Source organism: Ochotona curzoniae, unplaced genomic scaffold, assembly GCF_017591425.1.
Source record: "Ochotona curzoniae isolate NIBS_2020 unplaced genomic scaffold, NIBS_Ocur_1.0 contig_64, whole genome shotgun sequence".
Classification (NCBI taxonomy): Eukaryota; Metazoa; Chordata; class Mammalia; order Lagomorpha; family Ochotonidae; genus Ochotona; species Ochotona curzoniae.
In genome coordinates, this window is record NW_024466502.1 from 28,643,222 (window position 1) to 28,662,010 (window position 18,789).

At 34.9% G+C, this 18,789-nt stretch overlaps 1 protein-coding gene across 2 annotated transcripts in view; it reads left to right on the top strand.

Moving 5' to 3' along the window:
* Positions 1–18,789, top strand: part of KLHL1 (kelch like family member 1) — a 206,694-nt gene that overhangs the window by 131,018 nt on the left and 56,887 nt on the right. For both annotated transcript variants that reach the window (XM_040991032.1, XM_040991033.1), the window contains one exon: positions 6,105–6,291. In XM_040991032.1, coding sequence (XP_040846966.1) covers positions 6,105–6,291 — 187 coding nt within the window. The remainder of the gene's footprint in view (positions 1–6,104; positions 6,292–18,789) is intronic.

An 18,789-nucleotide genomic window follows, 5' to 3' on the forward strand; every position in this document is an offset into this window, starting at 1 on the left:
AAGTGTAAAAGGTCTACTTAACAGTACGACTGCACGTTATCAGTATTTAATTGACATAGTCTATTTTACAGCAATAATTGAATGATAGGGCTTATTAAATTCTATATTCACTACGATTATTTTGTTTGTGATGGCTTTCAACTGCCATAGAAGTCCCAGAGATTTATGTGTGAAGAGAAGGGGAGAATTGCGCGGGAAAGGAGCACTGGGCTTGGAGATGGAGAGAGAAGCAGCAGCTTCACTCTAACATACTGACATGTAACCGGAGCACTTGGGAACAGGAAATATTCTTTTACATTACAAACAACTTTAAAACTAGCCGATAAATCCCTTTCTGCGTTCTCCAGTGTGTCCATCATACGGTTTGACAGATACAAAAACTTTTAATGGTGAAAATATACTAATTATAAATGTATATGCTCCCTATTTCTGAAGTTTGCTTAGTAAAGATGTTCGAGAAATTCACTTTATATTCAAACTTTTGAAATTCTACAAAGTGTATGCTCTCTGGAATTATTTTTACTTGGGAGAACTATTCCAATACCTGATTGACTTGCAAGAAGCGTCCACCTTGATGTTTTTCACAGGAACTTTTTTCACTGATGATGATCAAAAGAGGTATGTTGGGCTTTGATCAGCGTAAATCTAAAGAAAACTGGAAATCTGCAAATATGAAGTGATTAAAATTCTTTCTCCATCTTCCCTAAGTGATAGGAAGGAAGCAAAAATACTGACTGATATCTCGTAATTAGCATGAAACAAAATAAAACGTTTTAATTATTTGACATATGTTTTATACAAAGCAAATATTCCATACTAGGTCTGGATTTTAATTGGAATTAGGAAATCCAATTTTTCAAGTATTTCACTAAAGAGTCTCCTCTTCAATTGTTATCCTGTGTGCTTATGTCAGAATATTTTCAGGAGCCTCTTAGTGACTAAATAAACTTGAGATAAAAAGCAAAGGAAGAATTGGCAGTCTGTTTTTTTGTAGCATCCTCATTTTAAGAAAAATGTTTCATTTATTTATTTTTTAAGTCATTGAAAAAAGGAGATACAGCAAAGGAGATTGGGGGAGGGCAGAAAGATATCTTCTTTACATCAATTCGCTCTCCAAATTCCCAGGGTTCTACCAGATTATTGTTCATTCATTATGATTGATGTAGTTAGTAATTTCAAATAATTTATTCGCCATGGAAGTCTATGTTGATTAACAGGCAGGCAGAAATATATTCAATATTGTGTCTCAAATTCATTGCTTATATAAATTAGTCACAATAAATACTGAGGGCCTTTCAGAAATATCTTTAGTTAATAGCCAATTATGTATCTGTATATCTGATTTTTTCCTAGATGCAGCTGATAGAATATTTGCTTTTAGTCAGTCAATTACAGAAATAATTTGGGCTCTTGAACTGTAAGTTGTCAGACCCCTAACCAACAAACCAAAGTTGAACTTATTTTTTCTGTCACTGTTGTCCTTTGTGTATTTAATTTGTCTTCAATTATTACTTATGATTTAGAGGATTGTCACATGCACTCCTCTTTTAAGCTACCTGTCTTTAAGCTGTATTAAACTTTGAATAAGAGTAATTTTGTGGATAAATAATCTTCTGGTATTTCATTCCTGAAATCACTGATCCGTGAATAATATTATTAGTTAAATGTATTTCCTCAATCTGACACTGTGAATACCCATTTGTATGATTCCCTTTCCATCACAAAACTCATTCATTGGTTATATTATTCATGACATTGTGTGAGTTTTTTCAAGACTGGTAAGTCGAATTCTTTACTATGGTACAAGAAAACAAATTTAGAATACCCCACAATGTGTTCTAAAACATGTTTATCACACATAGTCTTGCTGTCTTGTTTTAATTCATTCCACAATTTTGAAATTATTTCTCAATGTAAGTCAAAATATCTAGTTCAACCTCATTTTTCACTGTAACTTCAAATCTATCTTCTCTTTCGCCAAAGCTGTTCCTTTCACTATGCCTTCCTTGAACATTTTATTGTGTTTTACATGTGACTTTTTCTTCTTCTTAACTCAATGAAATGCAGTTGAGAGTATTTGTCTTGCCCTGTGTTTTTGAATAGCTTTGTAAAAAGTTAGTATTTCATGCAAATATCAACCTTTTGACAAGAGGGCTTACCTTATGCTTGTTCTTTAATTTCCTTATTTGACTCTTGAGTGCTTTATTGTTCACACAAAGTGTTCACCAAGGGAAAATGTGTATACTTTTACATTCACTTCATACACAAACATAAACACATACATGGGGCACAGGGGTTGGAGAGAGAATGAGAGAGAGAGAGAGAGAGAGATTATCCATTATCCACTCCCCCCAAATTCACAGTGACGACAGTGACACCTGGCTGGGACAGTGCACAGTAACTTGTCACCAATGGAGTATGAATTTGCATATACTTTTAACTTTACTTTGTACAGAAACAATCACACACGGAGAAGGGTGGCAGGTAGAAAGAGGGAAATAAAGAGAGAGTATCCATTGAATCACTCCCCTCAAAATTGACGTTGATGATAACGATGACTGTGCAGGACAGCGCTTCCTGGAACAGTCCCAGGGTGCATGTGGGTGGAGGGTCCCAGTGACTTGAGCTGTAATCAATGTCTCTCTGCTTTGCATTCTTAGGAAGCTCCAGTCAGAATTGGAGCTGGGAATCCGATCCACGTATTGTGATGTTCATTCTAGGTGTCTCATCCTTAAATATCACTTTTTTCTTTTTGTATTTTTTAAAATGTGAAATGAAACTCACATAGAAAGTTCTGCTGTTTGTCATCTTATTGTGAAGAGGGTAACTGAAGAAGAACATGTTCAAAAGTGTGCAGGTTCATCGTAAGGCACGATATGTGTGCTGTATTTTCCTTTAACTCTTCTGCAAAAACATTTCTGATTGGGCAAAACAAGCAATAGGAACTGCTATACAATCTTTGAAAACTCCAGGAGGAGTCATGCAGTCAGATGTAGAAGAATGTAAGTTACACAGAGTGCATTTTGAAAATACTATGGTGACATGAAGCAGATCTTTGCTTGGTGTGCTGCAATGGAATATTTAAGATATACTTGACCTTTGAAACGCAGGAAGTGACTGAGTTTCAGTATGTTATTTGTGACTATTTTTGTACTACATGTATCACAGATGTGTAATAACCATCAATTATCTTCAAATATATTACACCTACGTTTTATCATGTTTGATATTTTAACGCATAAATGAAGTGATTCCTTCCTGCAGTAAAGCAGAAATTTAAAAATCATATTGATGTCTCTTTCACCATTTTATGAACTCTCCCTTTAGAAGATTTCAAGCACTGCTCTCTGTCTACTTTCCATTACAGATTTCCTCTCTTGAAAAAGCTCCCAAGTTATAATTTATCCCAACTTTTTAGATTGCTCCTTTAAAAAAAATCTGATGTACCTGATAGTTATCAAGATTAGAAAAAGAGAAGCCTTATAAGGGATTCAATCTTTAAAAATATTTGATTGTTACTAGTCAGATTGCCTTATGACTGTCTTAGGAAAGTCAGTGGAAGGTGGTTCAAGTACTTGAGCCCCTGACACTCAGCAAAGCCCTAGATGGGGATATGGCCTTCAGCCTTTCCCAAACTTGGCTGTTGTGGCAGTTTGAGATTGTATGCAGTGAATGGAAGAAAGTTCTCTCTTTATCTCTCTCTCTCTCTGTTTCTGCCTTTCAAATTTGTAAACTAAACTAAAAAAGAAGAAATTGTTTCAGAAAAATACCTGAAATTATTTTGTTTTAGAACTATTTACTAGACATTGAATTACTGCCGATTTTTTAATCTGCAGCTTATAGAATATAATGTTTTTGTCTTTAATTTTATTCATTTTGTCTAGTAGAAATACTGAAAGCCTACTTGTGAAACTATCATTCTCTAAAGACTGCTACTATATGGGAATCAATCTTGTTTTAAAGATTCAAATTTCATGACTATTTTTAGCACAAAATCAGATAGTAAGCAAAAGTGTGATGTATCCTGAAATATAAGAAATATTGCCATTTTCTTATGAATGTAGGGATGTTTGTACAATTGTGATATCTGAAGATAAAGTATTAGAAAATTTAGTACACTCGTTGGTATAGAAGAAATTTTGATTTTATTTCTGTAAGTATTTGCTCGCTAGTTATTCAATATTTCATTCCATTTGGCAATGGATTTCCTATATACATGAAAAATATAGACTAATGATTTTTCTTAAAATCTGAAAATTATTTAATAATTATCATTAGTTAATTCATTAATATTGGGCTATTTTTAAAGTGGTCCAAAGTGAGAAAGATTACAATGTAACTCAACACATAATTACCTTTTTATGTGTAGCTCCATAAGAAGTCACAAAATTAGACCATGGTAGAAGGTATCATTTATTGGCATTCAAACAAATTTTGTGTTTGAAAATTTTTTTTTTGACTTAGGGGATTTATAAACTGATGTTTTTAAAGCCTAAGATACAAAAAATTAAACATATATGTGTATTTAATAAAATACTGTGTTATCTTACTTTGGAAAATTAAGATATCTTAATCAGGAAAAATATGTAGCTACCAGTAAACTAAAATTCACCTGGTTAGTTTAAAAAGTCAAATAAATACCAAGCATAGTATATTAACTCCAGTTTTGATAAATATTTTGAAGTGCCTGAAATATTTTCATTCTCACCTTTATTAGTAATTTCTAAATTATTCACTTACATAAAATGAAAACAGCAAAATAGAAATAATTTTTTAAGTAACTTTTTTTAGAATCAACTGATTCCAAATTTTCTAGACATGAAAAGATATTTTAGCACAGAGAAATCAGGGTTAATATGTATGCTTGTTATGATAGCCAGGATAACAAGGACATGTTCAAAAAAGTCCCTTTGCTGATTATAAAGAAGAGTTTTACTCTAATAAAAAAAATAGTACTTAAAGAAATGCTACATTTTCCTTGTTAAATTCCAATCCCTTTCACTTTTATTTAGTGTTCACTATAGAAGTGATTAAGAAGATAGCTAGAGTTTTAACACACAAGAGAAGAAACCTAGTCAGGAATGTAATTATAAAATATAATTAATTAGATTACCATTTGTATTATTCCAAAGTGTCTAGGATCTCTGAAAAATTGTCTTTTTCTTTTTAATGTAATATTGAATATATTCTGTCCTCTTTTCCAGATGCCCTACATGAATTTTTTATATAGACTTTTTATTTTCCCGGTTACATATAACATCTTTTTATGTATTTAACTAAATGCATAACCTCCATCTATTGCACTTCATGATAATATAAGTTGTATGAAAAACAGAGATGTTGTAGGTTAAAATTGCCAAGGGAAAATAAGGAAATATGAATGCTAAAAACCTGATATTACCAGTTTTTACTGCTTATCTGTGTCAAAATAATGTACTGCATTTCACACCAATATGTAAATATTGCTCATTAACTAAAATTTTAAAAACTGAAAAGGCTGCTGATCCCACTCTGGTGTGTGCTTAGTTGCTGAGTTTTCAGTAGTGTCTTGCTTTTGATATTGGGAATTCTTATTTTGCCCAATACATATTTCCAGTAGCTTGTAAATTTGAGGATTTGTTTGAGATTTTTTTAATTTGAAGAATATTTTAAGTATATTCGTAATTGTTAAACACCATAGTATTTTAGTGGCTTGCGATCTAACTTCTTGAATGTTATCATTTAACTTCCTGCATCAAATATGTTTATGGCCAACATAAATTATTATACTGTGTTTACAAACAACTTTATTAAAATTATAGTATCTCTATTATTTGAAGGTTTTTGAATAACATGTAATAATTACACATTTTTCTGATATATCATGCAATATTTCAACAAGGAAGCAGAAATTGTACTCTAATTTATTTATGCACCCTATATAATAAAATGGTAATGGGTACTAAATCCAAAATAATGATCACTATCATTAGGAAGACATACATTTTATCTGTATCTGTCTCAATGAGGGGACAATGTTGGGGAGTTAAACTTTTAATTTTAACTACTACTGCATGTTCATCCCTTGGAAAGCACATTGAATAAGGATTGTGTACTATCCACAGATATTGGCTGACCTGGAAAACCATGCATTGTTTAAGAATGATCTTGAATGTCAAAAGCTGATTCTGGAAGCAATGAAATATCATTTGTTGCCAGAAAGAAGAACTTTAATGCAAAGTCCAAGAACTAAGCCTAGAAAATCTACAGTTGGAACCCTGTATGCTGTGGGAGGAATGGACAACAACAAAGGTTTGTAATTATAGCTCTGTATTATGTAAGTGTCGTTTCAATCTAATAGAATTTTATTGCAGTGATCTCTATGATCTAAAAGTGCTTTGAGGGAAGAAAGTGTTAATTTAATTTTTATGATCTTTACAGAGTTGATGAGGCCGCAAAGGGTCAAGGGCAACAGGAAAGTGGCTAAGATCACTATTTCCACATTCTCTTTTTTCCTTCCTGTATCTGGTGGAAGTGGGGGAGAAATAAGGGAGAAGCCAAACCCAGCATCCCCATCATGTGGGGCATTTTGTGAGAACACTGCTCAGGTGGTGTTAATACTTCAACCATTCTGCATTAATGCCAGTCTTGCCATTGTAAGTACAATGAAATTTCTCCAGAATCCACTAGCTCACATAGTCCACCTTAGAGTCTCTGTTTGTCCAGATTTTCCCTGCCAAACCCTGGCTGGGGTAGTTGATAAATTTGTTCTGTCCCCTGTCATGGCACCAAGTGTCCTCTGCAGCCTCCAATGTGCTGCCATATCCTCCATGTGCACCTGGATATGCTGTCAACTGTTACAACTGAGCCACTGAGGAGGCTCAGCTTTGACACATATACTCTAGAGTCAGACTATAAAAGCTGCACTTCTCTTTGTGGTTAAGGTCCTGAGTCCAGCAGTTCAGTTGGAGGGGATCCCCAAAGAAACTTCATCTGAAATGATCCCACACTTGATTTTTGTGTGTGCTTGCAAATACAGGGGCTGACACAGGCTCTTGCACACACTGTTGGTTGCAACTGCTGGGTCAGTTCTGTCTCAAGCCCTTCTACTATGCAAATTAATGAGTGTTGGAGCCCATCTCAATCCTGCCCACCACAAACTCAGCCCTCAGGCAACCAGTGTGAGCTGCCTCCTAGTTGGAGCAACCTGCAATAACTACCAACAGGCTTGCTCCCTGTCCTGGTTCCTGTGCTTGCCAGTAAGTACAACAAACTGCTTCAGTCAGTCCAACATCCCATTCAGCTCATACATGTCAATGGGTGTTGAAGCCTAATTCAACCCAAGCTAGCCCCACTATCCAGCCCACACAGGTGCCAGTGGGCACCACTCTCTGTCTAGCCATGTTTGCCCCAGTCCTGGTTCCACTGCTTACCAGTCAGTGTTGCAACCCAAAAGGGAAGTGCCACTGTTTCCTTACTGGCCTACTCCCACTCTCGGATCTTGCACTTTCCAGGTAGTATTGCAGTTTAACTTGACAGAATTAGCCCCCAGTGCCAACATCTACCAGCTGATGCTGCAGCAAAGTCCAACCATCCCACACCCACTCTGATTAATGCTTGCACCAGTGGGAACAGTCAATCCAACCTAGCTTTTCCCTGATCTAGCTCACACGAAGCCAACGTATGTTGTAACTCTGCCCAGTCTGGGCTGCTCCTATCCCAACTAATGCTCTTCATTGGGAGTGGTGGTTCAACAGTGGGAGCCCCATGCAACCCACCTACCGGTTTTATGTACCCCTCACCTGGTTTTTGTGTGTGATTTGCCAGGCATGCCTCTACCCTAATTCTAGCTCACATTGGTCAGCACTACAGCCCAGCCCAGCCCAGGCAGCACCCAGCCCTCATGTGTACTGGCAAGTTTTGCAGCTGAACACAACCCAACCCACACTCCATTCTGGTGCACGGATTCGCCAGTGGGTGATGTCAACTCGCCCAGCCTGGTCCACCCCCAACCTGGGCCAAATGTATGCCAGTGGGTACTGTTCCCTGGCCTGGTCTGGGCTGTTCCTTTTAATGGTTCTTGCACTCACATGCAGGAACTTGTGTCCCAACAGAGGAGTTTCCCAAAGCTTCTCCATCAGAAACTCTTCCAATGCCAGAAAAAAGATAGCAGGTGAAGAATTATATTATATTATCAATAAAAATTATATTATCAATAAAAATTATATACATATATACATATTGATATTCAAATGCTATATGTGTATTCACATATCCTGTTTCCGATAGATTAGCGTCCAGGGCAAGCCAGCATAGCCCAATTCCCTAATATTTGGTAATAGTTTTAACCCCCAGAATTATGACTTTTTAGAAGGGTGGGTATTTTATTTTCTAGTCAACTGATAATCCATGTAAGGCAGAGATTGTTCCCACACTAATCATTTTATTGAAATATAACCAGAATCAGTAAGTATTAGGAGAAAACATGAAAACACAGGTAAAAATAAGTAAAAAAAAAAAATTGAGTATAGAGTGGTAATAAAAAACCAAATAATATGCATGCATGAAAGAAATTTTCCATTTGGTCTGAGACATACATCACTTTGATGTGACACTCCAGTACATCAATTTTGCTGTTAAATTGTCAACAAGAAAATAAAGGGCTTCTCATTTAAGTACACTTAGAGTACAATCTGTGATAGCCAGTATCTTATTTATCTCTCCAGAATTTGTATTGTTTTACAGTTTAAAAAAAGTAGAGTCTTTTAGAAAGTTTTAAAAAGATTTATTTATTTAAAAAGCAGAAAGACATGCTTAAATGCAAGACCTTTGAATCCTGTGCCCATGTGGAAGAGCTGGAAGAAGCTCCTGGTTTCAAATCAGCTCAGCTCTGGATGTGGCGGCCATTTAGGAAGTGAACTGACAGAAGAAAGATCTTTCTCTGTGTCTCTCCTTCTCTCTGGAAATCTGATCTAGCCTTTTTGATAAAAATAAATCTATTTTGAAAAAAAATGACCAAGCTTAAGAAAAAAATTGTACATTTAAGCCTTTCAGAGTAACCTCTTAAGTTTGCTTTACCCTGTTACTGCTTAGTGTTCATTCACAGCATTTTTCTTCTATCAATTTGGCTTCTTCATTCATATATATATAATATATATATGAATGAATGAATATATATATTATATATATAAATTATATATATAATATATATATAATTTCTAAATTTTAAGCAAGCCTCTTACTGAATTTTATGAGAATAATATAAAAGAGAGAGAACCTGTATTTTCCAATCAGACCTTATTTCTAAAAAGTCCATGAAAACTTTTTTAATCTTTATAGAATGTTATATCCATATCTTACTATTATTTTTTATTCATGTGTCTTAATATCTCACATTTGATTTTTATAAAAGGATGTATTTATTTTACTGGATAACCATAATTACACAGAGAAATAGAGGGAGAAATTGAGAGATATTTTCCACCTGCTGGTTCACCCCCCAACTGGCTACTAAGAGCAGACCTGGGCCCATCCAAAGTTGGGAGCCAGATTTCTCTTCAGTTTCCCACATGGGTACAGAGAGCTGAGTTGGAAGTGGAGCAGCCAGAACACAAACCAGCATCAATAAGGGATGTTAGCACCGCTGGAGCAGGAGTGGCTGGAGGTGCCACCACATCGGCCCCCTGTCACACTTGGTATTTTGTAGCTTCCAGCCAACCTCTGAAATGCTGAGGCTCTAAATCTACTGTGTGTTATCAGACTACTCTCATTCATGCAGTATACTCTTCCTTGAAGTCATAGTTAATGACTCACTGTCATGGGTGTGTGCATCACAGATGTTTTACCCAGTGAGAACGAGTTTCATCCCAAACCAAGACACCTCCTCTTTAGAGCCATACCATTGTTCTCAGTGTTTGTGGCACTTTGTCTTTTCTTTTCCTTCTACCACATGCTGGGCTTACGTTAGATGCTTTCGGATCTTAGCACGGACACAGCTATGGTCCACTGGGAAATGGGCTTTCAGTGTTCACCTCATTCTCTCCCACTAGTCAGCTAGTTGTTCTTTGGTTATTTGCTTTTGGTGCAAAATAGTTTTCTTATTTTTTGCAAGTCCAGCAACAGAAAAATAGTGTTCTTATATCTTAACTCAAGTATCCTGACATAACTAGAGCATATCTGCATGAATTATCAAATCTCCAATGAGAAGTGAAAAATTCTGTTCTCTAATTTTATGCTGCAGATATTTTATGTGTTTTATATTCTGTAAATTTGGGAAATCAGATATTTTGTTTATAACTAAAAAACTTGTTTTTTCAAACATTTTTATCATTGATAAAGAACATTGTTAACATTTCCATAATTAATTAATTTTGCAATACTCACAAATTTGCAGTGCAACATTCAGTTAAAATTACCACATCTTTAAAGTAAAGAAAATAATCTTGTTGCAAAAGTAATCTTATTGCAAAGCGTTAAATTACAGCATGTATTAGAATAGACCAATTCTAATTATAATATAGATGATTGTTCATTAACAGTTTAATCAAATTCCTCACATTTTTGTAATAAGACATATAATTCAAAATGCAGAGGTTAAATAGAAGTTGATACATGTCTTGAATCTGAGTGATCAGAGCCAATGTTCAGAATTACAAGGATATATTCATGAATATTAATACATTCTCCTATGATAGATTAATTCCCTTTGCCAAGTTATTGCTGCAGTGTTATCTGTATTTTCTAATTTATAAGCAACATGAAAACAGGAACTATACTCCCAGTATTAGAAGTATTTTTAGTTTATTTTAGGCTTTCTTTAAAATTTGTTTAAATTACAAATTATCCATGAGTTATTACTGGATCTCAAAATGTCTTTGTGGGATAATACAGTATTGATCAATGTTAACTTTATATTAGTATGAAGTACATGCTAATATTTTGAAGATATGAGTGGGAAATATTAATAGAATATTGGTATTTGCTAAATCTGCTTCTAATGCTTAGAAAAAATATTATGGATCTATAATTTTTTCCTCAGCAACTGCTCAATTGGAAATGATAAAAATATTTCATCTGTGACAAAATGCATTTTAAATACTTGCTTAAAAACATTTCTGTACATAAAATTGTAGTTACCTCTAAGAATATGCTTTTGTTTTGTTATTCTAGCTCCTTTAGATTTTAACAAAAGTTAAGATTTTTCTTTAATTTCTATCATTGGGAAATCTGTTAGGATAGAGCTTAACGGCAGAGACCAATATCATTTCCAAATCTGTGCTATTCCAGTAATTTTTCAACATTGACTTAGTAATGATTAGGTAGGCTGATAACAATAGTTTCGCAGCAACACAGTCCTCATGTATTTTAATTTTATTTTATTATTTTCTTTACTATTATACTGAATGTTAGAATTAGTGATGTAATTACCTGTATGTACAAAACTGTCAAACCAACTAAATAGGCCAAAATATATCATTTTAGAGAGCACATTAAGAATATAAGAAAATGGATAATTGAAAAATATAAATAAGATCTATTATATTTAACATTCCCTTAAGTTTTGTCAATTAATTTTTATGTGTGCAGAAGTATAAATGTTTCACTATTCCCTCTCCTTTCAAATTTTCTATTTGATCAATTGCTGATGACTTTTTCTTTTTGAAAATGTATCTTTGGAAGGTAGTGTAACAAAAATTTCATTAAAATTCAGCCTGTATTTAAAATGTTATTCCAAGGATAGGTAATAAGCAGGAAATTAGTAGTTTAATGAAAACAGTATACACTTAATATTCACAAAATTTATGTGTATGACTAAAATATAAAAAATGGCATTTAGAACATTTATTTAAAATGTATTATAAATGTCATAAAGTACTCATTTTGTATCTTTTACTTCATGTTCATATTTCCTCTTTAAGAATAAAATATGTTCAAAAATAGTATTTATTTATTCATTGGAAACAATTGCATATATTTGTATTTCTTAACATTACTCTCTGAAAGATGTTTCTATTTTGCAAAATGGCTGAATTATGCAGATTAACTGCATGCTTGCTGGCGCACTGTAATGCATCTTTTCCTCAAACTGACTTAATTTATTCCTATACATAGGAATATGCTAGACTATAGTCTCCGTAATTCCAATCCAACCCATACAGCTCATTGTTGCCAAAGTAATTTATCACACTTGCAGAGTGGTAATTAGTCTGCTATCACTCTTATGGCCAAATATTCTATGTACAAAATCTACCTTCCCATTCTAGGAGTACTATTTCCAGTTTAATTGGTAATTTCTTTCTATTGTCTTCTCATCAAAAATCTATTCTAAGAAATATACTTATTTATTTGAAAGACAAAGTATTAGCACCTTTTTTCATTCTTTCATTCATTCCCTTAATGGTATTAAGAGACAGTTCATGACCTGCATTGGAACCAGGAGACAGAAACTCCATTTGAGTCTTCCAGATGGGTAGCAAGGACACAAGTAGTTGACCCATCTTCTGTTTTCCCAGGCACATTAACAGGAAGCTGAATCAGAGTGGAGCACTGGAACCTGTTTTGCAATATACTATGCCGTCAGTGGCTTACACTGCTGTGCCATGGTGCTCACTTCCCTCCATCCCCCAAGATGATATAATGCTTTTCACCTCTATAAAAGTGTCACCACTCATTTTCTCAAATTTGTTGATGTGCCTTGGAAAGGAGCAACAGATGCTTCAAGTCCTTGGGACAATGCACGCACGAGGGAGACATGGAAGAAATTTCAGGTTCTGAAATTTTGGCTTCTGACTGGCTCAGCTCCAGCCATTGCAGCCATTTGCAGAGTGGACCAGCAGATGGAAAATCTCTCTTCTTCTCCTTATTTCTGTACATCTTTCAAATAAAAGTAAACGTATCTTCAAATGAGAGAGAGAGAGATGTAGAGAGACAGGGAGGGAGAGTGGTGGGGGATGTAGAGAGGGTGTCGTTCTATGCGGGTTATCTCAAAAAGGCCACTCAGGCAAATTAAATGTCAAATATTAATGTTATGTGAAAATTCATCTTTCTAAAAATGAAGATAATGTTATTCATTCATTGATTAGTTCACTCATATATTTAAAAGTCAAACACACACACACACACACACACACACACACAGAGGAGAGAGAGTGCTTCCATACATTGGTAATTTTAGCAAATGTCCATGAAGATGGGAGTTGTGTGCAGACTGAAGCTGGGAGCCAGACACTCTAGAATCCAGACACGTGAACCATCACTGATGCCTGTCAGAGTCGACACCAGCAGAAGTTGGAAATAACAGCTGGAGACATGCATTTAACCCAGGGACCTCTATATGAGATTCAGACATCTTAATCACAAATGTCAAAGATCTTCTCCAAGAGTTTTTAAATTATTGTTTAGTACGAGTAGCACACATCTCTTACATATCGTGCATACTTTTTTCTAATACTTACATCTTATGGATATTTCAGAAGGAGGCATTATCAAACTATGATCTGATGTCCGAATTCAGCCTATCATTTGTACATTATGAATGTCTTTATGTTATTATTAAAATAACAAGAATAACATTTCATGATAAAAGTTAAAATTCAAAAAATTTGCTTTTCATAGTCCTACAGCATTGTTGAGTGTCTCGCCTGCTTTACTTATTATCTGCAGCATCTCACTGTTCACTGATCATGTGTTTATATCAAAGAAACAGTGTTACCAATGAAGCCTAACTTTTGCTATCTAACATTGAGAAGATTTTAGTTTTGGAACTTCTGTTCCAAGTAAATCTGTACTGCATATTTCTAGGAAACATGAGATGCCCAATGTCACTTTCATTCGACCCAAATATAATTTATTAGCAGCTGGTGGGCAGTTTCTATACGCATTTGCAATGCCACACCATAGGCAGCCTTCTGGTCTGCTTGCTTTCCTGCCTAAAAGCATAGAGGTATTAAGAGAAGCTCAAATTGTACAGCCTTCACACAAGATATTTAATAGTATGATTAACAAATGATATTAAATTTCCATCATAAATGTTCAGCCAATTGGTTATAAAAGTCTGTGATAATGCTAGCTATTATTTCACCTCCAGTATTATCACATTTTATTTTCATGGCCAATTCCTCTTCTCAGTAACCCCTTTCACTCTCTACTTCCTTGTGTCTGTGTGTTTATGTATGTGTGTGAAATGATGTTGGTTTCATCACCAGGAGCCATATAAACGTACACTGAATTCAAGAGCAATCACCATATAGCTGGGAAAGTTGAGACAGTGAGGTATTGACCCTGATAGGACCATTTCACTAGTGACTTGTGGCCTGGACAGCTAATAGCAAGCTATGTTTCTAATCAAATTATTCACATTGATATATTATAACTTAAATATGTATCTTGTTTTGGGTGAGGTAGATGTCATCTGTCTAATCCACAGTAAATTAAGTGTGTGGATGCACAATGAGGATTTTATTTGAGGAAACATTATGAAATTGTGCTGGTTAACATGGAGAAAGAATAATTGAATGTCAAGGTGTGGTACTAATGGACACGTCAAGATGCTTTAAAAGTACAAACCTGTGGAAGGAGCCCTGCCTTCCCTTGACTGCAAGGGATTCTAGATTTTAGGAAGAAGTGTTGTCTTGGACACAAAAAAGCTGCTGTGCTTTTTCCTAGGTACCAATCCCAGAAGGCAAGCAGAGAGCCCTTATGGCTGTGATTAAGACATTAGACTATTCATTTCAAAGAAACAATAAACCCAGTTAAAGCCTATAATCCTCTCAGGTTGATAGTCTTTGGAGATAAAGTGCAGAAAACAATAGAAAATTCTATCATTACATTATTCATAAGTGATAGCTGCAAACACAAATGCAGCTGAAAGAAATGTGAGTGTCCCGATGGCGAGAAAAGGAACAGAATCAATACATTTTTCCTTAGAAAATAACTGAATTTGTGTGGACAAGGAAAGCAGAATCAGACACATCTTGTTTCTACATTGATTTTCATCAGACAGGTGTTATTTCTACATGGATTTTTATGTCTTCTTTATAAATGGCCTAGTAGCCATTGCAGAGCAGTTACTGTTAACTGATAGGTAGGTGTCCAGTCAAGTAGCCAGACATCCGTCATGTAAACTCAAACACTTTTAATGTGGCCAGAAAGAAGAGGATAGTAGAAAGCAGATAGAAAAATAAAGGAGTTAAGAGCTCCAATTTTTGCCTGAAAAGTAGTAGTAAATTTCCTAGAGAGTTTCTTTTGAATAATATATTATGGAGCATATTTTATTATATCTGCATATTTAAAATATGTATTTGATTCCCATATATTTTAAGTTAAGGAATTATCTAATTTTAGGAATGAACTCCTGAATGTTTTCTCTTGTTTATTTTCAAAGTTCCTGCTCAGATCATTTTATTCTGATTTTGTCTCATCACTCTGGATCATTATCAGTATTGCTGAAAGCAAAAGTGGAAAGTGAGAGATCCAGGAGAAATTAGTCATCTTGACCTGAGTTTTACTTTTTTGAATTGAACAGCATGCACCATCAAGAATCTTTCAGGAGCAAATTTTCATTCTTTAGTTCTACAGCGGGGTAATTTTTGAAGTAGTTAATTCAATAGCAATCATCATACAGCTTTAAGAACATGATACAAGTAAAATTCTGGGTTAAAGAAACCTGAGCATTTGCTATTAAATTGGGAAAGTAACTTTAAAATATTGTGCTTTTTTTTTTTCTGAAGGAAAGCAATATAAGAAGAGCCTTTTTTTTTTTTTTTTTTTCATATTTGCCCTTTGAATTCTGCTCTACTTGATGTCTGCTTCAGTAACTCCATTCAGTCACTTTGGTTCCACTTCAGCACTTTCACTTTGAACTTGAAGTATATCATTGGAGATTGCCTGTTGAAGGTCATGAGTGTGCACAAAGATATAGAACCAAGTCAGAACTCTGAATGGCATCATGTCACCCAAAATCACTTTGCTTTTCACAATGAGTTGACTTCTGGGAAAGATATCCTTTACTTACTTGCCAAGGGATGTATCAAAAGAGAATCATGTTTCCCTTTGAGGCCACAGGAAAGAACAAAATTTAGTAGGATTATCTGCTTCCTTAGAAATGTGGAAATGGAAAAAAAAATGTGCATAAAGTATTACATTGTTGTTTTTAGTATGCTAGGTGAGCCTGGAGAAATGAAACCTTTAGGCCCTGGCAGCCATATTTTATAGCTGTTGTGATTGCTTGTTTGTTCATTTTAATTCAAAGAGTGAAAAAAGGCCAGCAGATGGAAAGTGATGTTTGCAAACCCTTTTCTTAATCAGAGACAGATGCTCGTGACTATCCCAGCTGCCAGTTTCTGGTGTCTCTTCTGAGGATGTTTCAGGAGTAGCAATTATTGCTCTCCTTTTTCTACATTTATTCCAACAATAATTTCATTTCATCTCTGAAGAGTCAGAGAAATGTATTTCAACATTATGTATTCTGTAGGACTTTCAGTGAGTGCAGATTGAATGAGAAATTAGTGTTAATGATAAAATCCCTTCCTTCATATAAATTCCTAGGTATATGGTGCATTCTTCTTAATAAACCTTCTGGTAAATGATAAATTATTCCTCTTCTGCACAGAATGTACAGAGGAATAAGGCTGTGTGTTTCTGCTAATGTTGCAAGAAGATGCGACAATAATACTGCACTGAATGGTTATTCTCTGGCAAACAAACAAAAACAAAAGCAAAAACCAAAGGAAAAAAAAAAAAGAGAAAGAGATAGACTCCCAAGCCTGAAGGAAATTACTTCTGTGACAGACTCAGACTCAAAAAAAAAAAAAACTTACATGAGAAATCACTACACTGTTATTTAATGTGACACTTGTGTAAACCTTTTTTTGAAATGAGTTACCCTTTTTTCATATTTTTGAATTACTGTTTCCTGATACAGTTTCATAGGCTCTGGGATTTCCTCCCCCTCCACCCCAATTTCCCTATTCTATTAAAATCGGATAGTTCTTCATAATCAGTCATAAGTCCATCATCACGGGCATGGACAATGGCAGAGTCCAGCATCCTAGTTTCAAAATAGAGTTAACAGTTTCATTAGGAGTCCATCTTTGATCTGGAGGTACAGACGCATAATCCATTCTATCCTCATATCAGATATGATAGTCTGCATTTCAACAGTTATTATACATGGCCTTAAATGAAAAGGCACAAAACAGAATCAATAACAATAAGAAAAATAGAAAGTTACAACACCATGAAGTTAAATAACATGCTACTGAATGACTAATGTGTTGCTGAAGAAGTAAAAATGCTCTTAGCTTAGTGCTGTTAGTGTCGTATTCATACCACATTCACATTAATTGCCTGTCGATGTCATGAAAAATTTTCTATTTTAATGTTTCTACTTTTAATTTTGATATGTTTTATATCAAGAAAAAACCATTCTTTTAATCTGCTTTGTTTCTCTTGCATTTGGATTTGAGTTTTTGCTTTTCTATTTGTGTGTTTCTGCATATTTTAATATACTTTATAGTAAGAGTGCTAACACTTTAGCAAATTCTGTTTTTAGACAGTTGTTTTTATTAAAGACATATTGTTTCAGACTTTTCATCACATATCTTTTAGCTTAAGTTCACCTATATTTTTAAAAAAATAGATTTTTGTCTTCTGCAATGTGAGATGTTTTACAAAACTGTGAGTGTGGCAGGTTAGCTAAATTCTCCCTGTCATAAAATTATGGTATGCATCACCCTGAGAAGAAAATGAAAATGCTTATCAAGTTCTAAAGCCATGTGAACTATGCCAGAACTATTCATTCAGGTATCAGGAGTAGGACAAGAAGCAAAATTGTTGTTCTCAAATGATAATGAATATTTTTTTAAAAACCTATTGATTTGAAATGGTTACACAGAGAGACGCATAAAGATAACAAGATCCTCTATGCACTAGATCACTACTCAAATGGTTGTGATGGGACAAAAACAGGAGCCTGGAATTCCACTTAGGTCTCCCACATAGGTTCAGGAACCCAATCACTTAGGGAAACTTGTGCAGCTTTTCTAGATGCATAAACAATGAGACAGAGGGAAGTGGAACAACTGGGATTTGAATGAGTGTGTTGACATCACAGGAAGTAGCTCTAACTGCTGCCTCACAGCACTGACACCAGAAGATCAAGTATGACACTGCCTTTTGTAAACAAAACAAAAAACGAAACTTCCCACTGATATGCCCAGCCACTTTAATTAAATTAGAAAATACTTGTGTAGGGGGGTCAACATTGTGACATTGTGCATAAAGCTGTCACTTGCAAAGCCAGCATCCTATATGGGCATCAGTTTGTGTCCCGGTTACTCCATTTCCAATTCAGCTTCATGCTGATGGTCTTGGAAGAGCAGTCAAAGATGTCACAAGTGTTTGGGCCCCTACACCCAGAAAGGGACCCAAATGAAGCCCTTTGCTCGTCCCTTTAGCAGAGCTGATCCCTAGGGCCATTGTTCTGATTTGGGGAGGGAACCAGTGAGTGGACTCTTTCTTCCTCTCCCTCTCAGAAATTCAGTCTAGGAAATAAATAAATCTCTTCCCACCCTTTTTGGAATTTTTTGGTCATACATTTTGTAGATATAGACTCTCCATTTAGCATTCCCTTCCTCCCACCCAATTTTTTCCTTCCACCATTTCCCCCAATATTATTACAATAATATAATCAATTAGTAATAGTTATTTTTCTATTTAAATGCATTCATTCAGGTGTCAAGTTGTCTACTGTGACAGACCTTAACTTCGTAGTGTGCTATTCTTCCTTATATACCTCAGCTCTGAAAATAT